Source organism: Lithobates pipiens, unplaced genomic scaffold, assembly GCF_037356315.1.
Source record: "Lithobates pipiens isolate NorthernLeopardFrog02 unplaced genomic scaffold, aLitPip1_a1.2 Scaffold_86, whole genome shotgun sequence".
Classification (NCBI taxonomy): Eukaryota; Metazoa; Chordata; class Amphibia; order Anura; family Ranidae; genus Lithobates; species Lithobates pipiens.
Window position 1 is genome coordinate 372,181 of NW_027507910.1, and position 27,564 is coordinate 399,744.

At 46.7% G+C, this 27,564-nt stretch overlaps 1 protein-coding gene across 5 annotated transcripts in view; it reads left to right on the plus strand.

Annotated features, from left to right (window-relative positions):
- Positions 1-27,564, plus strand: part of TET3 (tet methylcytosine dioxygenase 3) — a 189,078-nt gene that overhangs the window by 87,688 nt on the left and 73,826 nt on the right. For all 5 annotated transcript variants that reach the window (XM_077474461.1, XM_077474460.1, XM_077474462.1 and 2 more), the window contains one exon: positions 14,514-14,606. In XM_077474461.1, the coding sequence (XP_077330587.1) occupies positions 14,514-14,606 (93 nt within the window). The remainder of the gene's footprint in view (positions 1-14,513; positions 14,607-27,564) is intronic.

Genomic DNA, 27,564 nt, shown 5'->3' on the forward strand with positions numbered 1-27,564 from the left:
ATTTCTAAGGCTCATAGAACCCGAACCTCAGAGTATTCCCCCATCAGAGGCCGTGTCCACCATTTCTAATGCTCATAGAACAGGAACCTCAGAGTATTCCCCCATCAGAGGCCGTGTGTCCACCATTTCTAAGGCTCATAGAACAGGAACCTCAGAGTATTCCCCCATCAGAGGCCGTGTGTCCACCATTTGTAAGGCTCATAGAACAGGAACCTCAGAGTATTCCCTCATCAGAGGCCGTGTGTCCACCATTTCTAAGGCTCATAGAACAGGAACCTCAGAGTATTCCCCCATCAGAGGCCGTGTCCATCATTTCTAAGGCTCATAGAACCCGAACCTCAGAGTATTCCCCCATCAGAGGCCGTGTGTCCACCATTTCTAAGGCTCATAGAACAGGAACCTCAGAGTATTCCCCCATCAGAGGCTGTGTGTCCACCATTTCTAAGGCTCATAGAACAGGAACCTCCGAGTATTCCCTCATCAGAGGCCGTGTGTCCACCATTTCTAAGGCTCATAGAACAGGAACCTCAGAGTATTCCCTCATCAGAGGCTGTGTGTCCACCATTTCTAAGGCTCATAGAACAGGAACCTCAGAGTATTCCCCCATCAGAGGCCGTGTGTCCACCATTTCTAAGGCTCATAGAACAGGAACCTCAGAGTATTCCCCCATCAGAGGCTGTGTGTCCACCATTTCTAAGGCTCATAGAACAGGAACCTCAGAGTATTCCCTCATCAGAGGCCGTATGTCCACCATTTCTAAGGCTCATAGAACAGGAACCTCAGAGTATTCCCCCATCAGAGGCCGTGTGTCCACCATTTCTAAGGCTCATAGAACAGGAACCTCAGAGTATTCCCCCATCAGAGGCTGTGTGTCCACCATTTCTAAGGCTCATAGAACAGGAACCTCAGAGTATTCCCTCATCAGAGGCCGTGTGTCCACCATTTCTAAGGCTCATAGAACAGGAACCTCAGAGTATTCCCTCATCAGAGGCCGTGTGTCCACCATTTCTAAGGCTCATAGAACAGGAACCTCAGAGTATTCCCCCATCAGAGGCCGTGTGTCCACCATTTGTAAGGCTCATAGATCCCGAACCTCAGAGTATTCCCCCATCAGAGGCTGTGTGTCCACCATTTCTAAGGCTCATAGAACCCGAACCTCAGAGTATTCCCTCATCAGAGGCCGTGTGTCCACTATTTCTAAGGCTCATAGAACAGGAACCTCAGAATATTCCCTCATCAGAGGCTGTGTGTCCACCATTTCTAAGGCTCATAGAACAGGAACCTCAGAGTATTCCCTCATCAGAGGCCGTGTGTTCACCATTTCTAAGGCTCATAGAACCCGAACCTCAGAGTATTCGCCCATCAGAGGCCGTGTGTCCACCATTTCTAAGGCTCATAGAACGGGAACCTCAGAGTATTCCCCCATCAGAGGCCGTGTGTCCACTATTTCTAAGGCTCATAGAACAGGAACCTCAGAATATTCCCTCATCAGAGGCTGTGTGTCCACCATTTCTAAGGCTCATAGAACAGGAACCTCAGAGTATTCCCCCATCAGAGGCCGTGTGTCCACCATTTCTAAGGCTCATAGAACCCGAACCTCAGAGTATTCCCTCATCAGAGGCCGTGTGTCCACCATTTCTAAGGCTCATAGAACCCGAACCTCAAAGTATTCCCCCATCAGAGGCCGTGTGTCCACCATTTCTAAGGCTCATAAAACAGGAACCTCAGAGTATTCCCCCATCAGAGGCCGTGTCCACCATTTCTAAGGCTCATAGAACAGGAACCTCAGAGTATTCCCCCATCAGAGGCCGTGTGTCCACCATTTCTAAGGCTCATAGAAGCCGAACCTCAGAGTATTCCCCCATCAGAGGCCGTGTGTCCACCATTTCTAAGGCTCATAGAACCCGAACCTCAGAGTATTCCCCCATCAGAGGCCGTGTGTCCACCATTTCTAAGGCTCATAGAACCCGAACCTCAGAGTATTCCCTCATCAGAGGCCGTGTGTCCACCATTTCTAAGGCTCATAGAACCCGAACCTCAGAGTATTCCCCCATCAGAGGCCGTGTGTCCACCATTTGTAAGGCTCATAGAACAGGAACCTCAGAGTATTCCCCCATCAGAGGCCGTGTGTCCACCATTTCTAAGGCTCATAGAACAGGAACCTCAGAGTATTCCCCCATCAGAGGCCGTGTGTCCACCATTTGTAAGGCTCATAGAACAGGAACCTCAGAGTATTCCCTCATCAGAGGCCGTGTGTCCACCATTTCTAAGGCTCATAGAACAGGAACCTCAGAGTATTCCCCCATCAGAGGCCGTGTGTCCACCATTTCTAAGGCTCATAGAACAGGAACCTCAGAGTATTCCCCCATCAGAGGCCGTGTGTCCACCATTTCTAAGGCTCATAGAACAGGAACCTCAGAGTATTCCCCCATCAGAGGCCGTGTGTCCACCATTTCCAAGGCTCATAGAACAGGAACCTCAGAGTATTCCCCCATCAGAGGCCGTGTGTCCACCATTTCTAAGGCTCATAGAACAGGAACCTCAGAGTATTCCCCCATCAGAGGCCATGTGTCCACCATTTGTAAGGCTCATAGAACAGGAACCTCAGAGTATTCCCTCATCAGAGGCCGTGTGTCCACCATTTCTAAGGCTCATAGAACAGGAACCTCAGAGTATTCCCCCATCAGAGGCCGTGTCCATCATTTCTAAGGCTCATAGAACCCGAACCTCAGAGTATTCCCCCATCAGAGGCCGTGTGTCCACCATTTCTAAGGCTCATAGAACAGGAACCTCAGAGTATTCCCCCATCAGAGGCTGTGTGTCCACCATTTCTAAGGCTCATAGAACAGGAACCTCCGAGTATTCCCTCATCAGAGGCCGTGTGTCCACCATTTCTAAGGATCATAGAACAGGAACCTCAGAGTATTCCCTCATCAGAGGCTGTGTGTCCACCATTTCTAAGGCTCATAGAACAGGAACCTCAGAGTATTCCCCCATCAGAGGCCGTGTGTCCACCATTTCTAAGGCTCATAGAACAGGAACCTCAGAGTATTCCCCCATCAGAGGCCGTGTGTCCACCATTTCTAAGGCTCATAGACCAGGAACCTCAGAGTATTCCCTCATCAGAGGCCGTATGTCCACCATTTCTAAGGCTCATAGAACAGGAACCTCAGAGTATTCCCCCATCAGAGGCCGTGTGTCCACCATTTCTAAGGCTCATAGAACAGGAACCTCAGAGTATTCCCCCATCAGAGGCTGTGTGTCCACCATTTCTAAGGCTCATAGAACAGGAACCTCAGAGTATTCCCTCATCAGAGGCCGTGTGTCCACCATTTCTAAGGCTCATAGAACAGGAACCTCAGAGTATTCCCTCATCAGAGGCTGTGTGTCCACCATTTCTAAGGCTCATTGAACAGGAACCTCAGAGTATTCCCCCATCAGAGGCCGTGTGTCCACCATTTGTAAGGCTCATAGATCCCGAACCTCAGAGTATTCCCCCATCAGAGGCTGTGTGTCCACCATTTCTAAGGCTCATAGAACCCGAACCTCAGAGTATTCCCCCATCAGAGGCTGTGTGTCCACCATTTCTAAGGCTCATAGAACCCGAACCTCAGAGTATTCGCCCATCAGAGGCCGTGTGTCCACCATTTCTAAGGCTCATAGAACAGGAACCTCAGAGTATTCCCCCATCAGAGGCCGTGTGTCCACCATTTCTAAGGCTCATAGAACCCGAACCTCAGAGTATTCCCCCATCAGAGGCTGTGTGTCCACCATTTCTAAGGCTCATAGAACCCGAACCTCAGAGTATTCCCTCATCAGAGGCCGTGTGTCCACCATTTCTAAGGCTCATAGAACAGGAACCTCAGAGTATTCCCCCATCAGAGGCCGTGTGTCCACCATTTCTAAGGCTCATAGAACAGGAACCTCAGAGTATTCCCCCATCAGAGGCCGTGTGTCCACCATTTCTAAGGCTCATAGAACAGGAACCTCAGAGTATTCCCCCATCAGAGGCCGTGTGTCCACCATTTCTAAGGCTCATAGAACAGGAACCTCAGAGTATTCCCCCATCAGAGGCCGTGTGTCCACCATTTCTAAGGCTCATAGAACAGGAACCTCAGAGTATTCCCCCATCAGAGGCCGTGTGTCCACCATTTCCAAGGCTCATAGAACAGGAACCTCAGAGTATTCCCCCATCAGAGGCCGTGTGTCCACCATTTCTAAGGCTCATAGAACAGGAACCTCAGAGTATTCCCCCATCAGAGGCCATGTGTCCACCATTTGTAAGGCTCATAGAACAGGAACCTCAGAGTATTCCCTCATCAGAGGCCGTGTGTCCACCATTTCTAAGGCTCATAGAACAGGAACCTCAGAGTATTCCCCCATCAGAGGCCGTGTCCATCATTTCTAAGGCTCATAGAACCCGAACCTCAGAGTATTCCCCCATCAGAGGCCGTGTGTCCACCATTTCTAAGGCTCATAGAACAGGAACCTCAGAGTATTCCCCCATCAGAGGCTGTGTGTCCACCATTTCTAAGGCTCATAGAACAGGAACCTCCGAGTATTCCCTCATCAGAGGCCGTGTGTCCACCATTTCTAAGGATCATAGAACAGGAACCTCAGAGTATTCCCTCATCAGAGGCTGTGTGTCCACCATTTCTAAGGCTCATAGAACAGGAACCTCAGAGTATTCCCCCATCAGAGGCCGTGTGTCCACCATTTCTAAGGCTCATAGAACAGGAACCTCAGAGTATTCCCCCATCAGAGGCCGTGTGTCCACCATTTCTAAGGCTCATAGACCAGGAACCTCAGAGTATTCCCTCATCAGAGGCCGTATGTCCACCATTTCTAAGGCTCATAGAACAGGAACCTCAGAGTATTCCCCCATCAGAGGCCGTGTGTCCACCATTTCTAAGGCTCATAGAACAGGAACCTCAGAGTATTCCCCCATCAGAGGCTGTGTGTCCACCATTTCTAAGGCTCATAGAACAGGAACCTCAGAGTATTCCCTCATCAGAGGCCGTGTGTCCACCATTTCTAAGGCTCATAGAACAGGAACCTCAGAGTATTCCCTCATCAGAGGCTGTGTGTCCACCATTTCTAAGGCTCATAGAACAGGAACCTCAGAGTATTCCCCCATCAGAGGCCGTGTGTCCACCATTTGTAAGGCTCATAGATCCCGAACCTCAGAGTATTCCCCCATCAGAGGCTGTGTGTCCACCATTTCTAAGGCTCATAGAACCCGAACCTCAGAGTATTCCCCCATCAGAGGCTGTGTGTCCACCATTTCTAAGGCTCATAGAACCCGAACCTCAGAGTATTCGCCCATCAGAGGCCGTGTGTCCACCATTTCTAAGGCTCATAGAACAGGAACCTCAGAGTATTCCCCCATCAGAGGCCGTGTGTCCACCATTTCTAAGGCTCATAGAACCCGAACCTCAGAGTATTCCCCCATCAGAGGCTGTGTGTCCACCATTTCTAAGGCTCATAGAACCCGAACCTCAGAGTATTCCCTCATCAGAGGCCGTGTGTCCACCATTTCTAAGGCTCATAGAACAGGAACCTCAGAGTATTCCCTCATCAGAGGCTGTGTGTCCACCATTTCTAAGGCTCATAGAACAGGAACCTCAGAGTATTCCCCCATCAGAGGCCGTGTGTCCACCATTTCTAAGGCTCATAGAACCCGAACCTCAGAGTATTCCCTCATCAGAGGCCGTGTGTCCACCATTTCTAAGGCTCATAGAACCCGAACCTCAGAGTATTCCCCCATCAGAGGCCGTGTGTCCACCATTTCTAAGGCTCATAGAACAGGAACCTCAGAGTATTCCCCCATCAGAGGCCGTGTGTCCACCATTTCTAAGGCTCATAGAACAGGAACCTCAGAGTATTCCCTCATCAGAGGCCGTGTGTCCACCATTTCTAAGGCTCATAGAACAGGAACCTCAGAGTATTCCCCCATCAGAGGCCGTGTGTCCACCATTTCTAAGGCTCATAGAACAGGAACCTCAGAGTATTCCCCCATCAGAGGCCGTGTGTCCACCATTTCTAAGGCTCATAGAAGCCGAACCTCAGAGTATTCCCCCATCAGAGGCCGTGTGTCCACCATTTCTAAGGCTCATAGAACCCGAACCTCAGAGTATTCCCCCATCAGAGGCCGTGTGTCCACCATTTCTAAGGCTCATAGAACCCGAACCTCAGAGTATTCCCTCATCAGAGGCCGTGTGTCCACCATTTCTAAGGCTCATAGAACCCGAACCTCAGAGTAATCCCCCATCAGAGGCCGTGTGTCCACCATTTGTAAGGCTCATAGAACAGGAACCTCAGAGTATTCCCCCATCAGAGGCCGTGTGTCCACCATTTGTAAGGCTCATAGAACAGGAACCTCAGAGTATTCCCTCATCAGAGGCCGTGTGTCCACCATTTCTAAGGCTCATAGAACAGGAACCTCAGAGTATTCCCCCATCAGAGGCCGTGTGTCCACCATTTCTAAGGCTCATAGAACAGGAACCTCAGAGTATTCCCCCATCAGAGGCCGTGTGTCCACCATTTCTAAGGCTCATAGAACCCGAACCTCAGAGTATTCCCCCATCAGAGGCCGTGTGTCCACCATTTGTAAGGCTCATAGAACAGGAACCTCAGAGTATTCCCTCATCAGAGGCCGTGTGTCCACCATTTCTAAGGCTCATAGAACAGGAACCTCAGAGTATTCCCTCATCAGAGGCCGTGTGTCCACCATTTGTAAGGCTCATAGAACAGGAACCTCAGAGTATTCCCTCATCAGAGGCCGTGTGTCCACCATTTCTAAGGCTCATAGAACAGGAACCTCAGAGTATTCCCTCATCAGAGGATGTGTGTCCACCATTTGTAAGGCTCATAGAACCCGAACCTCAGAGTATTCCCCCATCAGAGGCCGTGTGTCCACCATTTCTAAGGCTCATAGAACAGGAACCTCAGAGTATTCCCTCATCAGAGGCCGTGTGTCCACCATTTCTAAGGCTCATAGAACCCGAACCTCAGAGTATTCCCCCATCAGAGGCCGTGTGTCCACCATTTCTAAGGCTCATAGAACAGGAACCTCAGAGTATTCCCTCATCAGAGGCCGTGTGTCCACCATTTCTAAGGCTCATAGAACAGGAACCTCAGAGTATTCCCCCATCAGAGGCCGTGTGTCCACCATTTCTAAGGCTCATAGAACAGGAACCTCAGAGTATTCCCTCATCAGAGGCCGTGTGTCCACCATTTCTAAGGCTCATAGAACAGGAACCTCAGAGTATTCCCCCATCAGAGGCCGTGTGTCCACCATTTCTAAGGCTCATAGAACAGGAACCTCAGAGTATTCCCTCATCAGAGGCCGTGTGTCCACCATTTCTAAGGATCATAGAACAGGAACCTCAGAGTATTCCCCCATCAGAGGCCGTGTGTCCGCCATTTCTAAGGCTCATAGAACAGGAACCTCAGAGTATTCCCCCATCAGAGGCCGTGTGTCCACCATTTCTAAGGCTCATAGAACAGGAACCTCAGAGTATTCCCTCATCAGAGGCCGTGTGTCCACCATTTCTAAGGCTCATAGAACAGGAACCTCAGAGTATTCCCCCATCAGAGGCTGTGTGTCCACCATTTCTAAGGCTCATAGAACCCGAACCTCAGAGTATTCCCTCATCAGAGGCCGTGTGTCCACCATTTCTAAGGCTCATAGAACAGGAACCTCCGAGTATTCCCTCATCAGAGGCCGTGTGTCCACCATTTCTAAGGCTCATAGAACCCGAACCTCAGAGTATTCCCCCATCAGCCTCGGATAGCAATGATGTTCCTTCAGACGGCACATCAGAGGCTCGGCGGGTTCTCTTTTTTCACTTAGATGATAAATGAAAGAATATCTGAACCCAATCGCCGGGGCCTCAGTCACGTGTAGGGCCAACTTCCTGTGGGGTTTCTGCAAACAGCTGCGGGGAGGGGAAGCCCCATAGAAAACCATGAAACACTGCCCCCCCCGCCCCTCCCCCCCTCGTTTCCATGTCATTGGACATCAACCCTGGAAGGAAACAGTTTGTGTTCAGGGCCACTCACTGCAGGGTAATGTCAGGTGACCTGTGATTGGCTGTGGGTGCTCTCAGCTTCTCGTGTCCCTGCCTTCCAGTTGTCACCTCATAACATTGGCTTCCTTTAGACACAAGTAGCCTTTTCAACACACATTACACGGCATGGACCATTGTTGTCACCGTCAGTGAGTCTTCCCCGAGAAATGTAATGTAGCTATTACTGGAGTGCATGCATATAGTCAGGAAGTGACTGCAAAGAGTCTGCAGGAGACCAGCAACTGATAGATGCAGCAAAGGTTGAAAGAAAAGGTAAAAGCTAGATTTTATATATAAAAATAACTTAATTTATTTTAATTATATATCACCAAAGACTTACACAGAGCTTTATATATTACACTCCCACCAGTCCCTGTCCTCGAGGACCTTCCAATCTCCCAATTCACATTCATACACATAGCAAAGCCAATTACCCTCCCAGCATGTCCTTGGGAGGAAACCAAAGTACCCGGAGGAAACCCTACGCATGGTAAAAGGAGAATATGCAAACTCCATGTAGGTAATGCCATGGTTTGGATCGGAACCAAGGACCCCAATGCAGCAAGGTAGATGTGCTAACCACCTCACCACTTTGCTGGTCGTTTATATCCTACAAAGGGAGCCTGACTGCTCAGGAACCTGCAATCACAATGCATAGGTCAATATTAAAAACATATCAAATAAAATATTTGTAATAAATGCAAACTTTGTCCATGGAGAGGCTGAAAAGAAGGCAGAACTGCATTTCCAACAGCAAAGGTGTGAATGGGAAGAGTTATGGAGGAAAGAGTGAATGGAGGAGTCCAGTCCATAGAGAGTGAATGGAGGAGTCCAGTCCATAGAGAGTGAATGGAGGAGTCCAGTCCATAGAGAGTGAATGGAGGAGTCCAGTCCATAGAGAGTGAATAGAGGAGTCCAGTCCATAGAGAGTGAATGGAAGAGTCCAATTCATAGAGAGTGAATGGAGGAGTCCAGTCCATAGAGAGTGAATGGAGGAGTCCAATTCATAGAGAGTGAATGGAGGAGTCCAGTCCATAGAGAGTGAATGGAGGAGTCCAGTCCATAGAGAGTGAATGGAGGAGTCCAATTCATAGAGAGTGAATGGAGGAGTCCAGTCCATAGAGAGTGAATGGAGGAGTCCAGTCCATAGACAGTGAATGGAGGAGTCCAATTCATAGAGAGTGAATGAAGGAGTCCAATTCATAGAGAGTGAATGGAGGAGTCCAGTCCATAGAGAGTGAATGAAGGAGTCCAGTCCATAGAGAGTGAATGGAGGAGTCCAGTCCATAGAGAGTGAATGGAGGAGTCCAATTCATAGAGAGTGAATGAAGGAGTCTAGTCCATAGAGAGTGAATGGAGGAGTCCAGTCCATAGAGAGTGAATGGAGGAGTCCAGTCCATAGACAGTGAATGGAGGAGTCCAATTCATAGAGAGTGAATGGAGGAGTCCAGTCCATAGAGAGTGAATGAAGGAGTCCAGTCCATAGAGAGTGAATGGAGGAGTCCAATTCATAGAGAGTGAATGGAGGAGTCCAGTCCATAGACAGTGAATGGAGGAGTCCAATTCATAGAGAGTGAATGAAGGAGTCCAGTCCATAGAGAGTGAATGGAGGAGTCCAGTCCATAGAGAGTGAATGGAGGAGTCCAATCCATAGAGAGTGAATGGAGGAGTCCAATTCATAGAGAGTGAATGGAGGAGTCCAGTCCATAGAGAGTGAATAGAGGAGTTTAGTCCATAGAGAGTGAATGGAGGAGTCCAGTTCATAGAGAGTGAATGGAGGAGTCCAGTCCATAGAGAGTGAATAGAGGAGTTTAGTCCATAGAGAGTGAATGGAGGAGTCCAGTCCATAGAGAGTGAATGGAGGAGTCCAATTCATAGAGAGTGAATGGAGGAGTCCAGTCCATAGAGAGTGAATAGAGGAGTTTAGTCCATAGAGAGTGAATGGAGGAGTCCAGTTCATAGAGAGTGAATGGAGGAGTCCAGTCCATAGAGAGTGAATAGAGGAGTTTAGTCCATAGAGAGTGAATGGAGGAGTCCAGTCCATAGAGAGTGAATGGAGGAGTCCAGTCCATAGAGAGTGAATGGAGGAGTCCAATTCATAGAGAGTGAATGGAGGAGTCCAGTCCATAGAGAGTGAATGGAGGAGTCCAATTCATAGAGAGTGAATGGAGGAGTCCAGTCCATAGAGAGTGAATGGAGGAGTCCAGTCCATAGAGAGTGAATGGAGGAGTCCAATTCATAGAGAGTGAATGGAGGAGTCCAGTCCATAGAGAGTGAATGGAGGAGTCCAATTCATAGAGAGTGAATGGAGGAGTCCAGTCCATAGAGAGTGAATGGAGGAGTCCAGTCCATAGAGAGTGAATGGAGGAGTCCAATTCATAGAGAGTGAATGGAGGAGTCCAGTCCATAGAGAGTGAATGGAGGAGTCCAATTCATAGAGAGTGAATGGAGGAGTCCAGTCCATAGAGAGTGAATGGAGGAGTCCAGTCCATAGAGAGTGAATGGAGGAGTCCAGTCCATAGAGAGGGATAGTTGGGATCTCTGAATATGAAATCCTGGCTTTCAGAATGGGGGAGCCTGAGATTTGGGGACAGACCCTGAAAGTTCTGGCTCAAGTCCTGCAATTACAGAGACCTTCTGCTCAGCACACTTATCTAAACTGTAAATAAATCTCTTGCTATGAATGATTCAAGGACAACGTGCTCAGAAACATCCGTGATCAATAACAAAACAAAATCAATAATCCATTGCCATTTAGCATGAGGCTCTTGCACTAAGGCCAGGGGGCGCCACCAACGCAAAACTCTTTCTTTTTCACTTTAGCCAACTCCAGCCTTGTCCAATGTCCTTCTGTATCCTTCCCTTCCCCCTCCTGTATCCCTCTCCTCCCTTCCCCCCTCCTGTATACCTCTCCTACCTTCCCCCCTCTTGTATACCTCTCCTCCCCTCCCCCCTCCTGTATCCCTCTCCTCCATTCCCCCTCCTGTATACCTCTCCTCCCTTCCCCCCTCCTGTATACCTCTCCTCCCTTCCCCCCTCCTGTATACCTCTCCTCCCTCCCCCCCTCCTGTATACCTCTCCTCCCTCCCCCCTCCTGTATACCTCTCCTCCCCTCCCCCCTCCTGTATCCCTCTCCTCCCTTCCCCCCTCCTGTATACCTCTCCTCCCTTCCCCCCTCCTGTATCCATCTCCTCCCTTCCCCCCTCCTGTATACCTCTCCTCCCTTCCCCCCTCTTGTATACCTATCCTCCCTTCCCCCCTCCTGTATCCCTCTCCTCCCTTCCCCCCTCCTGTATACCTCTCCTCCCTCCCCCCTCCTGTATCCCTCTCCCCCCTGTATCCCTCTCCTCTATTTCTCCCTCTTGTATCCCTATCCTCCCTCCCCCTCCTGTATCCCTCTCCCCCCTTTATCCCTCTCCTCCCTTTCCCCCTCTTGTATCCCTATCCTCCCTCCCCCTCCTGTATCCCTTTCCTCCCCCCCCCCCCTTGTAACCCTCTCCTCTATCCCTTTCCTCCCCCTGTATCCCTCTCCTCCTTACTCCCCTCCTGTATCCCTCTCCTTCCTCCCCCTCCTGTAGCCCTCTACTTCCTTCCCCCCATATCCCTCTCTTCCCTAACCCCTCCTGTATCCCTCTCCTTCCTCAGCCACCTGTATCCCTCTCCTTCCTCCCCCTCCTGTATCCCTCTCCTCCCTGCCCCCTGTATCCCTCTCCTTCCTTCCCCCCATATCTCTCTCCTCCCTCCCCCTCCTGTATCCCTCTCCTCCCTCCTGTGTCCCTCTACTCCCTTCCCCCATATCCCCCTCTTCCCTCCCTCCCCCCGTATCCCTCTTGTCCCTCCCCCTCCTGTATCCCTCTCCTCCCTCCCCCTCCTGTATCCCTCTACTCCCTTCCCCCCATATCCCTCTCTTCCCTCCCTCCCCCCGTATCCCTCTCCACCCTCCCTCCATATCCCTCTCCTCTCTCCCCCATCCTGTATCCCTCTCCTCCCTTCCCCCCATATCCCTCTCCTCCCTCCCCCATCCTGTATCAATCTCCTCCCTTCCCCCCATATCCCTCTCTTCCCTCCCCCCGTATCCCTCTCCTCCCTTCCCCCCATATGCCTCTCTTCCCTCCCCCTCCTGTATCCCTCTCCTCCCTCCCCCCGTATCCCTCTCCTCCCTCCCCCTCCTGTATCCCTCTCCTCCCTCCCCCTCCTGTATCCCTCTACTCCCTTCCCCCCATATCTCTCTCCTCCCTCCCCCTCCTGTATCCCTCTCCTCCCTCCTGTGTCCCTCTACTCCCTTCCCCCATATCCCCCTCTTCCCTCCCTCCCTCCCCCCGTATCCCTCTCCTCCCTCCCCCTCCGGTATCCCTCTCCTCCCTCCTGTGTCCCTCTACTCCCTTCCCCCATATCCCCCTCTTCCCTCCCCCCGTATCCCTCTCCTCCCTCCCCCCGTATTCCTCTCCTCCCTCCCCCTCCTGTATCCCTCTACTCCCTTCCCCCCATATCCCTCTCTTCCATCCCTCCCCCTGTATCCCTCTCCACCCTCCCTCCTTATCCCTCTCCTCCCTCCCCCATCCTGTATCCCTCTCCTCCCTTCCCCCATATCCCTCTCTTCCCTCCCTCCCCCCGTATCCCTTTCCTCCCTTCCCCTCCTGTATCCCTCTCCTCTCTTCCCCCCTCCTGTATCCCTCTCTTCCCCCCTCTTGTATACCTCTCCTCCCTTCTCCCCTCCTGTATCCCTCTCCTCCCTTCCCCCCTCCTGTATCCCTCTCCTTCCTCCCCCCCTCCTGTATACCTCTCCTTCCTTCCCCCCTCCTGTATCCCTCTCCTCCCTTCCCCCCTCCTGTATCCCTCTCCTTCCTTCCCCCCTCCTGTATACCTCTCCTCCCTCCCCCCTCCTGTATCCCTCTCCTCCCACCCCCCTCCTTTAACAATCTCTTCCCTCCCCCTCCTGTATCCCTTTCCTCCTCCCTTGTATCTCTCTCCTCCTTTCCCCCCTCCTCTATCCCTCTCCTCCCCCCTGTATCCCTCTCCTCCCTTCCCCCCTCCTGTATCCCTCTACCCCCTGTATCCCGCTCCTCCCTTCCCCCCTCCTGTATCCCTCTCCTCCCTTTCCCCCTCCTGTATCCCTCTCCCCCCTGTATCCCTCTCCTCCCTCCCCCCTCCTGTATCCCTATCCTCCCTCCCCCTCCTGTATCCCTCTCCTCCCTTTCCCCCTCTTGTATCCCTATCCTCCCTCCCCCCTCCTGTATTCCTTTCCTCCCCCCCCTTGTATCCCTCTCCTCCCTTCCCCTCTCCTCTATCCCTTTCCTCCCCCTGTATCCCTCTCCTCCTTTCTCCCCTCCTGTATCCCTCTCTTCCCTCCCCCTCCTGTATCCCTCTCCTTCCTCCTCCTCCTGTATCCCTCTACTCCCTTCCCCCCATATCCCTCTCTTCCCTAACCCCTCCTGTATCCCTCTCCCTCCTCCCCCACCTGTATCCCTCTCCTTCCTCCCCCTCCTGTATCCCTCTCCTCCCTGCCCCCTGTATCCCTCTCCTCCCTTCCCCCATATCTCTCTTCTCCCTCCCCCTCCTGTATCCCTCTCCTCCCTCCTGTGTCCCTCTACTCCCTTCCCCCATATCCCCCTCTTCCCTCCCTCCCTCCCCCCGTATCCCTCTCCTCCCTCCCCCTCCTGTATCCCTCTCCTCCCTCCTGTGTCCCTCTACTCCCTTCCCCCATATCCCCCTCTTCCCTCCCTCCCTCCCCCCGTATCCCTCTCCTCCCTCCCCCTCCTGTATCCCTCTCCTCCCTCCTGTGTCCCTCTACTCCCTTCCCCCATATCCCCCTCTTCCCTCCCTCCCCCCGTATCCCTCTCCACCCTCCCTCCATATCCCTCTCCTCCTTACCCCATCCTGTATCCCTCTCCTCCCTCCCCCTTCTGTATCCCTCTCCTCCCTCCCCCTTCTGTATTCCTCTCCTCCCCACCCCCTCCTGTATCCCTCTAATCCCTTCCCCCCATATCCCTCTCTTCCCTTCCCCCATATCGCTCTCCTCCTTCCCCCCTCCTCTATTCCTCTCCTCCTTCCCCCCTCCTGTATCCCTCTCTTCCCTCCCTCTCCCGCATCCCTCCCCTCCCCCCCTTCTGTATGCCTGACCTCACAAATGCTCTTCTGGAAGAATGATCAAACATTCCCATAGACACCCTCCTAAACCTTGTGGACGGCCTTCCCAGAAGAGGTGAAGCTGTTATAGCTGCAAAGGGCAAACTCAATATTGAACCCTCCGGACTGAGACTGGGGGGTCATTAAAGTTCATGTGTGTGTAAAGGCATGCGTCCCAATACTTTTGGGTATATAGTGTATATGATATCATACGGCACCCACAGTGATTGTATTTCTTATAATGTGTCTCCCTTTTCATATATTGTTCTTTGTAAATAGGAATATTTCATCCTTAGATGTTTTTTCTGTTTATAGAGCAAATCAACGAGAAGGACGAAGGACCATACTACACCCACCTCGGGTCCGGACCATCAGTGCCCTCCATCCGAGAGCTGATGGAAGAGAGGTGAGTTCTCATGGAAATACTTCCCATGAAATACTTCCCATGAAATACTTCCCATGAAATACATCTCATGAAATACTTCCCATGGAAATACTTCTCATGGAAATACTTCCCATGAAATACTTCCCATGAAATACTTCCCATGGAAATACTTCTCATGAAATACTTCCCATGGAAATACTTCTCATGAAATACTTCCCATGGAAATACATCTCATGAAATACTTCCCATGGAAATACTTCCCATGAAATACTTCCCATGGAAATACTTCCCATGAAATACTTCCCATGGAAATACTTCTCATGAAATACTTCCCATGAAATACTTCCCATGGAAATACTTCCCATGAAATACTTCCCATGAAATACTTCTCATGGAAATACTTCCCATGAAATACTTCCCATGGAAATACTTCTCATGAAATACTTCCCATGGAAATACATCTCATGAAATACTTCCCATGGAAATACTTCCCATGGAAATACATCTCATGGAAATACATCCCATGAAATACTTCCCATGAAATACTTCCCATGAAATACTTCCCATGGAAATACATCTCATGAAATGCTTCCCATGAAATACTTCCCATGGAAATACTTCTCATGGAAATACTTCCCATGAAATACTTCCCATGAAATACTTCCCATGGAAATACTTCTCATGGAAATACATCTCATGAAATACTTCCCATGGAAATACTTCCCATGAAATACTTCCCATGGAAATACTTCTCATGGAAATACTTCCCATGGAAATATTTCCCATGGAAATACTTCCCTATGGAAATACTTCCCATGGAAATACATCTCATGAAATACTTCCCATGGAAATACTTCCCATGGAAATACATCTCATGGAAATACATCCCATGAAATACTTCCCATGAAATACTTCCCATGAAATACTTCCCATGGAAATACATCTCATGAAATACTTCCCATGAAATACTTCCCATGAAATACTTCCCATGGAAATACTTCCCATGAAATACTTCCCATGGAAATACATCTCATGAAATACTTCCCATGAAATACTTCCCATGAAATACTTCCCATGGAAATACTTCCCATGAAATACTTCCCATGGAAATACATCTCATGAAATACTTCCCATGAAATACTTCTCATGAAATACTTCCCATGGAAATACATCTCATGAAATACTTCTCATGGAAATACTTCTCATGAAATACTTCCCATGGAAATACTTCCCATGGAAATACATCTCATGAAATACTTCCCATGAAATACTTCTCATGAAATACTTCCCATGGAAATACTTCCCATGGAAATACATCTCATGGAAATACATCCCATGAAATACTTCCCATGAAATACTTCCCATGGAAATACTTCCCATGAAATACTTCCCATGGAAATACATCTCATGAAATACTTCCCATGGAAATACTTCTCATGAAATACTTCCCATGAAATACTTCCCATGGAAATACATCTCATGAAATACTTCCCATGAAATACTTCCCATGAAATACTTCCCATGGAAATACATCTCATGAAATACTTCCCATGGAAATACTTTCCATGAAATACTTCCCATGGAAATACTTCTCATGAAATACTTCCCATGAAATACTTCCCATGAAATACTTCCCATGGAAATACTTCCCATGAAATACTTCCCATGAAATACTTCCCATGGAAATACTTCTCATGAAATACTTCCCATGGAAATACATCTCATGAAATACTTCCCATGGAAATACTTCCCATGGAAATACATCTCATGGAAATACATCCCATGAAATACTTCCCATGAAATACTTCCCATGAAATACTTCCCATGGAAATACATCTCATGAAATGCTTCCCATGAAATACTTCCCATGGAAATACTTCTCATGGAAATACTTCCCATGAAATACTTCCCATGAAATACTTCCCATGGAAATACTTCTCATGGAAATACATCTCATGAAATACTTCCCATGGAAATACTTCCCATGAAATACTTCCCATGGAAATACTTCTCATGGAAATACTTCCCATGGAAATATTTCCCATGGAAATACTTCCCTATGGAAATACTTCCCATGGAAATACATCTCATGAAATACTTCCCATGGAAATACTTCCCATGGAAATACATCTCATGGAAATACATCCCATGAAATACTTCCCATGAAATACTTCCCATGGAAATACATCTCATGAAATACTTCCCATGAAATACTTCCCATGAAATACTTCCCATGGAAATACTTCCCATGAAATACTTCCCATGGAAATACATCTCATGAAATACTTCCCATGAAATACTTCCCATGAAATACTTCCCATGAAATACTTCCCATGGAAATACTTCCCATGAAATACTTCCCATGGAAATACATCTCATGGAAATACTTCCCATGAAATACTTCTCATGAAATACTTCCCATGGAAATACATCTCATGAAATACTTCTCATGGAAATACTTCTCATGAAATACTTCCCATGGAAATACATCTCATGAAATACTTCCCATGAAATATTTCTCATGAAATACTTCCCATGGAAATACTTCCCATGGAAATACATCTCATGGAAATACATCCCATGAAATACTTCCCATGAAATACTTCCCATGGAAATACTTCCCATGAAATACTTCCCATGGAAATACATCTCATGAAATACTTCCCATGGAAATACTTCTCATGAAATACTTCCCATGAAATACTTCCCATGGAAATACATCTCATGAAATACTTCCCATGAAATACTTCCCATGAAATACTTCTCATGGAAATACATCTCATGAAATACTTCCCATGGAAATACTTCCCATGAAATACTTCCCATGGAAATACATCTCATGAAATACTTCCCATGGAAATACTTCCCATGAAATACTTCCCATGGAAATACTTCTCATGGAAATACATCTCATGAAATACTTCCCATGGAAATACTTCCCATGAAATACTTCCCATGGAAATACTTCCCATGAAATACTTCCCATGGAAATACTTCTCATGGAAATACATCTCATGAAATACTTCCCATGGAAATACTTCCCATGAAATACTTCCCATGGAAATACTTCTCATGGAAATACATCTCATGAAATACTTCCCATGGAAATACATCTCATGAAATACTTCCCATGGAAATACTTCCCATGGAAATACATCTCATGAAATGCTTCCCATGAAATACTTCCCATGGAAATACTTCTCATGGAAATACTTCCCATGAAATACTTCCCATGAAATACTTCCCATGGAAATACTTCTCATGGAAATACATCTCATGAAATACTTCCCATGGAAATACTTCCCATGAAATACTTCCCATGAAATACTTCCCATGGAAATACTTCCCATGAAATACTTCCCATGGAAATACTTCTCATGGAAATACATCTCATGAAATACTTCCCATGGAAATACTTCCCATGAAATACTTCCCATGGAAATACTTCTCATGGAAATACATCTCATGAAATACTTCCCATGGAAATACTTCCCATGAAATACTTCCCATGGAAATACTTCTCATGGAAATACATCTCATGAAATACTTCCCATGGAAATACATCTCATGAAATACTTCCCATGAAATACTTCTCATGGAAATACATCTCATGAAATTCTTCCCATGAAATACATCTCATGAAATACTTCCCATGGAAATACTTCCCATGGAAATACATCTCATGAAATGCTTCCCATGAAATACTTCCCATGGAAATACTTCTCATGGAAATACTTCCCATGAAATACTTCCCATGAAATACTTTCCATGGAAATACTTCCCATGAAATACTTCCCATGGAAATACATCTCATGGAAATACTTCCCATGAAATACTTCTCATGAAATACTTCCCATGGAAATACATCTCATGAAATACTTCTCATGGAAATACTTCTCATGAAATACTTCCCATGGAAATACATCTCATGAAATACTTCCCATGAAATATTTCTCATGAAATACTTCCCATGGAAATACTTCCCATGGAAATACATCTCATGGAAATACATCCCATGAAATACTTCCCATGAAATACTTCCCATGGAAATACTTCCCATGAAATACTTCCCATGGAAATACATCTCATGAAATACTTCCCATGGAAATACTTCTCATGAAATACTTCCCATGAAATACTTCCCATGGAAATACATCTCATGAAATACTTCCCATGAAATACTTCCCATGAAATACTTCCCATGGAAATACATCTCATGAAATACTTCCCATGGAAATACTTTCCATGAAATACTTCCCATGGAAATACTTCTCATGGAAATACATCTCATGAAATACTTCCCATGGAAATACTTCCCATGAAATACTTCTCATGGAAATACTTCCCATGAAATACTTCTCATGGAAATACATCTCATGAAATACTTCCCATGGAAATACTTCCCATGAAATACTTCCCATGGAAATACATCTCATGAAATACTTCCCATGGAAATACTTCCCATGAAATACTTCCCATGGAAATACTTCTCATGGAAATACATCTCATGAAATACTTCCCATGGAAATACTTCCCATGAAATACTTCCCATGAAATACTTCCCATGGAAATACTTCTCATGGAAATACATCTCATGAAATACTTCCCATGGAAATACTTCCCATGAAATACTTCCCATGGAAATACTTCTCATGGAAATACATCTCATGAAATACTTCCCATGGAAATACATCTCATGAAATACTTCCCATGAAATACTTCTCATGGAAATACATCTCATGAAATTCTTCCCATGAAATACATCTCATGAAATACTTCCCATGGAAATACTTCCCATGGAAATACATCTCATGAAATGCTTCCCTTGAAATACTTCCCATGGAAATACTTCTCATGGAAATACTTCCCATGAAATACTTCCCATGAAATACTTCCCATGGAAATACTTCTCATGGAAATACATCTCATGAAATACTTCCCATGGAAATACTTCCCATGAAATACTTCCCATGGAAATACTTCTCATGGAAATACTTCCCATGGAAATATTTCCCATGGAAATACTTCCCTATGGAAATACTTCCCATGAAATACTTCTCATGAAATACTTCCCATGGAAATACATCTCATGAAATACTTCCCATGGAAATACTTCCCATGAAATACTTCCCATGGAAATTCTTCTCATGGAAATACTTCCCATGGAAATACATCTCATGAAATACTTCCCATGGAAATACATCTCATTAAATACTTTTCATGGAAATACTTCTCATGGAAATACATCTCATGAAATACTTCCCATGGAAATACTTCTCATGGAAATACATCTCATGAAATACTTCCCATGGAAATACTTCTCATGAAATACTTCCCATGGAAATACATCTCATGAAATACATCTCATGAAATACTTCCCATGGAAATATTTCCCATGGAAATACTTCCCATGAAATACTTCTCATGAAATACATCTCATGAAATACTTCCCATGGAAATACATCTCATGAAATACTTCCCATGGAAATACTTCCCATGAAATACTTCTCATGAAATACTTCCCATGGAAATACATCTCATGAAATACTTCTCATGGAAATACTTCTCATGAAATACTTCCCATGGAAATACTTCCCATGGAAATACATCTCATGAAATACTTCCCATGAAATACTTCTCATGAAATACTTCCCATGGAAATACTTCCCATGGAAATACATCTCATGGAAATACATCCCATGAAATACTTCCCATGAAATACTTCCCATGGAAATACTTCCCATGAAATACTTCCCATGGAAATACATCTCATGAAATTCTTCCCATGGAAATACTTCTCATGAAATACTTCCCATGAAATACTTCCCATGAAATACTTCCCATGGAAATACATCTCATGAAATACTTCCCATGGAAATACTTCCCATGAAATACTTCCCATGAAACACTTCCCATGGAAATACATCTCATGAAATATTTCCCATGAAATACTTCCCATGAAATACTTCCCATGGAAATACATCTCATGAAATACTTCCCATGGAAATACTTTCCATGAAATACTTCCCATGGAAATACTTCTCATGGAAATACATCTCATGAAATACTTCCCATGGAAATACTTCCCATGAAATACTTCTCATGGAAATACTTCCCATGAAATACTTCTCATGGAAATACATCTCATGAAATACTTCCCATGGAAATACTTCCCATGAAATACTTCCCATGGAAATACATCTCATGAAATACTTCCCATGGAAATACTTCCCATGAAATACTTCCCATGGAAATACTTCTCATGGAAATACATCTCATGAAATACTTCCCATGGAAATACTTCCCATGAAATACTTCCCATGAAATACTTCCCATGGAAATACTTCCCATGAAATACTTCCCATGGAAATACTTCTCATGGAAATACATCTCATGAAATACTTCCCATGGAAATACTTCCCATGAAATACTTCCCATGGAAATACTTCTCATGGAAATACATCTCATGAAATACTTCCCATGGAAATACATCTCATGAAATACTTCCCATGAAATACTTCTCATGGAAATACATCTCATGAAATTCTTCCCATGAAATACATCTCATGAAATACTTCCCATGGAAATACTTCCCATGGAAATACATCTCATGAAATGCTTCCCATGAAATACTTCCCATGGAAATACTTCTCATGGAAATACTTCCCATGAAATACTTCCCATGAAATACTTCCCATGGAAATACTTCTCATGGAAATACATCTCATGAAATACTTCCCATGGAAATACTTCCCATGAAATACTTCCCATGGAAATACTTCTCATGGAAATACTTCCCATGGAAATATTTCCCATGGAAATACTTCCCTATGGAAATACTTCCCATGAAATACTTCTCATGAAATACTTCCCATGGAAATACATCTCATGAAATACTTCCCATGGAAATACTTCCCATGAAATACTTCCCATGGAAATTCTTCTCATGGAAATACTTCCCATGGAAATACATCTCATGAAATACTTCCCATGGAAATACATCTCATGAAATACTTCCCATGGAAATACTTCTCATGAAATACTTCCCATGGAAATACATCTCATGAAATACATCTCATGAAATACTTCCCATGGAAATACATCTCATGAAATACATCTCATGAAATACTTCCCATGGAAATACATCTCATGAAATACATCTCATGAAATACTTCCCATGAAATACTTCTCATGAAATACTTCCCATGGAAATACTTCCCATGAAATACTCCCCATGGAAATACTTCTCATGGAAATACTTCTCATGGAAATACATCTCATGAAATACTTCCCATGGAAATATTTCCCATGAAATACTTCCCATGGAAATACTTCTCATGGAAATACATCTCATGAAATACTTCCCATGGAAATATTTCCCATGGAAATACTTCCCTATGGAAATACTTCCCATGAAATACTTCCCATGAAATACTTCCCATGGAAATACTTCCCATGAAATACTTCCCATGGAAATTCTTCTCATGGAAATACTTCCCATGGAAATACATCTCATGAAATACTTCCCATGGAAATACTTCCCATGGAAATACTTCCCATGGAAATACATCTCATGAAATACTTCTCATGGAAATACTTCTCATGGAAATACATCTCATGAAATACTTCCCATGGAAATACTTCTCATGAAATACTTCCCATGGAAATACATCTCATGAAATACTTCCCATGAAATACTTCCCATGAAATACATCTCATGAAATACATCTCATGAAATACTTCCCATGAAATACTTCTCATGGAAATACTTCCCATGGAAATACATCTCATGAAATATTTCCCATGGAAATACATCTCATGAAATACTTCCCATGGAAATACTTCTCATGGAAATACTTCCCATGGAAATACTTCTCATGGAAATACTTCCCATGGAAATACATCTCATGAAATACTTCCCATGGAAATACTTCCCATGAAATACTTCCCATGGAAATACTTCCCATGAAATACTTCTCATGGAAATACTTCTCATGAAATACTTCCCATGGAAATACTTCCCATGGAAATATTTCTAATGGAAATACTTCCCATGAAATACTTCTCATGAAATACTTCCCATGGAAATACATCTCATGAAATACTTCCCATGAAATACTTCTCATGGAAATACTTCTCATGAAATACTTCCCATGGAAATACTTCTCATGAAATACTTCCCATGGAAATACTTCCCATGGAAATACATCTCATGAAATATTTCCCATGGAAATACATCTCATGAAATACTTCCCATGGAAATACTTCTCATGGAAATACTTCCCATGGAAATACTTCTCATGGAAATACTTCCCATGGAAATACATCTCATGAAATACTTCCCATGGAAATACTTCCCATGAAATACTTCCCATGGAAATACTTCCCATGAAATACTTCTCATGGAAATACTTCTCATGAAATACTTCCCATGGAAATACTTCCCATGGAAATATTTCTAATGGAAATACTTCCCATGAAATACTTCTCATGAAATACTTCCCATGGAAATACATCTCATGAAATACTTCCCATGAAATACTTCTCATGGAAATACTTCTCATGAAATACTTCCCATGGAAATACTTCTCATGAAATACTTCCCATGGAAATACATCTCATGAAATACTTCCCATGAAATACTTCCCATGAAATACTTCTCATGAAATACTTCCCATGGAAATACTTCCCATGGAAATACATCTCATGAAATATTTCCCATGGAAATACATCTCATGAAATATTTCCCATGGAAATACATCTCATGAAATACTTCCCATGAAATACTTCCCATGAAATACTTCTCATGAAATACTTCCCATGGAAATACTTCCCATGGAAATACATCTCATGAAATATTTCCCATGGAAATACATCTCATGAAATATTTCCCATGGAAATACATCTCATGAAATACTTCCCATGGAAATACTTCCCATGGAAATACTTCTCATGAAATACTTCCCATGGAAATACTTCCCATGAAATACTTCTCATGAAATACTTCTCATGAAATACTTCCCATGGAAATACTTCCCATGAAATACTTCCCATGAAATACTTCTCATGAAATACTTCTCATGAAATACTTCCCATGGAAATACTTCTCATGAAATACTTCCCATGAAATACTTCCCATGAAATACTTCCCATGAAATACTTCCCATGAAATACTTCTCATGAAATACTTCTCATGAAATACTTCCCATGAAATACTTCCCATGAAATACTTCCCATGAAATACTTCTCATGAAATACTTCCCATGGAAATACTTCCCATGAAATACTTCCCATGGAAATACTTCCCATGAAATACATCTCATGAAATACTTCCCATGGAAATACTTCCCATGAAATACTTCCCATGGAAATACTTCCCATGAAATACTTCCCATGAAATACTTCCCATGAAATACTTCCCATGGAAATACTTCCCATGAAATACTTCCCATGAAATACTTCCCATGAAATACTTCCCATGAAATACTTCCCATGGAAATACTTCCCATGAAATACTTCCCATGAAATACTTCCCATGAAATACTTCCCATGAAATACTTCCCATGAAATACATCTCATGAAATACTTCCCATGGAAATACTTCCCATGAAATACTTCCCATGAAATACTTCTCATGAAATACTTCCCATGAAATACTTCCCATGGAAATACATCTCATGGAAATACGGATATTGATATTAGATATAAGGATATTTAATTAAAATATCCGATCAGTAACATTTTCTTCCAGTAGAGATCCAAATCACAGATCTCCGATCCTTCCCATCACAGCCCCCCTCCACATTACAATCCTGTTCCTACATCAGGGTCCCCCTCTTGCCCCCGCACATCACAGTCCCCCTCTTGTCCCCCGCACATCACTGTCCCCCTCTTGTCCCCCACACATCACAGCCCCCTCTTGTCCCCCGCACATAACTGCCCCCCTCTTGTCCCCCGCACATCACAGCCCCCCTCTTGTCCCCCGCACATCACTGTCCCCCTCTGGTCCCCCCGCACATCACTGTCCCCCTCTTGTCCCCCCGCACATCACAGGCCCCCTCTTGTCCCCCGCACATCACAGCCCCTCTCTTGTCCCCCGCACATCACAGTCCCCATCTTGTCCCCCGCACATCACAGTCCCCATCTTGTCCCCCGCACATCACAGCCCCCCTCTTCACATCAATTTCCCCTTCACATTAGTGTACACTGCCCCTTCATATCAACCCCCCCGCACAGCACTGCCCCCTTTAATGACCCACATCACTGCCCCCTTTACATAACCCACAGCACTGCCCCCTTTACATCACTTCCCCACCCCACTGCCCCTTTACATCACCCACAGTACTGCCCCCCTTTACATCACCCACAGCACTGGCCCCCATTACATCACCCACAGCACTGCCCCCTTAACATCACTCACCCACAGCACTGCCCCCTCCTTTACATCACCCACAGCACTACCGCCTTTACATCACCAACCCACAGCACTGCCCCCTTAACATCACCCACCCACAGCACTGCTCCCTTTACATCACCAACTCACAGCACTGCCCCCTTAACATCACCCACCCACAGAACTGCCCCCTTTACATCACCAACCCACAGCACTGCCCCCTTTACATCACCAACCCACAGCACTGCCCCCTTAACATCACTCACCCACAGCACTGCCCCCTTAACATCACCCACCCACAGCACTGCCCCCTTTACATCACCAACCCACAGCACTGCCCCCTTAACATCACCCACCCACAGCACTGCCCCCTTAACATCACCCACCTACAGCACTGCTCCCTTTACATCACCAACTCAACATCACCCACCCACAGAACTGCCCCCTTTACATCACCAACCCACAGCACTGCCCCTTTACATCACCAACCCACAGCACTGCCCCCTTTACATCACCAACCCACAGCACTGCCCCCTTTACATCACCAACCCACAGCACTGCCCCCTTAACATCACCCACCCACAGTACTGCTCCCTTTACATCACCAACTCACAGCACTGCCCCCTTTACATCACCAACCCACAGCACTGCCCCCTTAACATCACCCACCCACAGAACTGCCCCCTTTACATCACCAACCCACAGCACTGCCCCCTTTACATCACCAACCCACAGCACTGCCCCCTTAACATCACCCACCCACAGCACTGCCCCCTTTACATCACCAACCCACAGCACTGCCCCCTTAACATCACCCACCCACAGCACTGCTCCCCCTTTACATCACCCACAGCACTGCCCCCTTTACATCACTGACCCACAGCACTGCCCCCTTTATATCACCCTCAGCACTGCCCCCTTTACATCACTTGCCCACCCCACTGCCTCCCTTTACATCACCCACAGCACTGCCCCCCTTTACATCACCCACCCCACACACATACATAGCACCTGCCTCCTTTACATCCCACCCCCATAGCACTTTCCCCACGTACATCACCCCCCCTCCATAGCACTTCCCCCTTTACATTTCTCCCCCCCCCCCACAGCACTTTCCCCCCTTCACATCACCCTCCTCCCACACCACTGCTCCCCTTTGCTACCCCCCCCCCCCCCCCATAAAGTGCTCTGCTACCCCCTTCATGTTATCCCCTGTACTCCCCGTCCCCCCTCCATTACAGCCATGTCCCCTTGCCCATGCTCTCCTAACTTACACCAGAGAGCGGGAGGCACAGCAGCACTGAATGGAGGGCGTGAGCTGACAGAGTTAACTTTTCATAATATAAGCTAGTGATTGGCTGCTAGGACTGCAACCAATCACCTGCTAGTTAATCTGAAAAATTAACTCCCTCTCTCCGGTCCTTGCTATCCTGGCTCCTGTCACTAAATATGTAAAAGAAGAACAATTCTGCCTTTACAACCACTTTAATTGTACCTACAGCATTCCTCCCAACCGCCCCGGATTCCGCGGGACCGTCCCGTGATCTGAAGTCAGTCCCGCAGATCTGGGCTGGAGTCCAGCACTGGGCTCCACTCAGTATAGTATCCTCATGCTCTCCCCCTCCTGTATCCCTCTGCTCTCCCCCTCCTGTATCCCTCTGCTCTCCCCCCTGTATCCCTCTGCTCTCCCCCTCCTGTATCCCTCTGCTCTCCCCCTCCTGTATCCCTCTGCTCTCCCCCTCCAGTATCCTCTGCTCTCCCCCCCCGTATCCCTCTGCTCTCCCACTCCTGTATCCCTCTGCTCCCCCCTCCTCTATCCCTCTGCTCCCCCCTCATGTATCCCTCTGCTCTCCCCCCCCTGTATCCCTCTGCTCTCCCCCCCTGTATCCCTCTGCTCTCCCCCCCTGTATCCCTCTGCTCTCTCCCCCTGTATCCCTCTGCTCTCCCCCCCCCTGTATCCCTCTGCTCTCCCCCCCTGTATCCCTCTGCTCTCCCCCTCCTGTATCCCTCTGCTCTCCCCCTCCTGTATCCCTCTGCTCTCCCCCCCCTGTATCCCTCTGCTCTCCCCCTCCTGTATCCCTCTGCTCTCCCCCTCCTGTATCCCTCTGCTCCCCCCTCCTGTATCCCTCTGCTCCCCCCTTATGTATCCCTCTGCTCTCCCCCCCCCTGTATCCCTCTGCTCTCCCCCCCTGTATCCCTCTACTCTCGCCCCCTGTATCCCTCTGCTCTCCCCCCCCCCCTGTATCCCTCTGCTCTCCCCCCTGTATCCCTCTGCTCTCCCCCTCCTGTATCCCTCTGCTCTCCCCCTCCAGTATCCCTCTGCTCTCCCCCCCCGTATCCCTCTGCTCTCCCCCCTGTATCCCTCTGCTCTCCCCCTCCTGTAACCCTCTGCTCTCCCCCTCCTGTATCCCTCTGCTCTCCCCCTCCAGTATCCCTCTGCTCTCCCCCCCGTATCCCTCTGCTCTCCCCCCCTGTATCCCTCTGCTCTCCCCCCTGTATCCCTCTGCTCTCCCCCTCCTGTATCCCTCTGCTCCCCCCCTCATGTATCCCTCTGCTCCCCCCCCTGTATCCCTCTGCTCTCCCCCTCC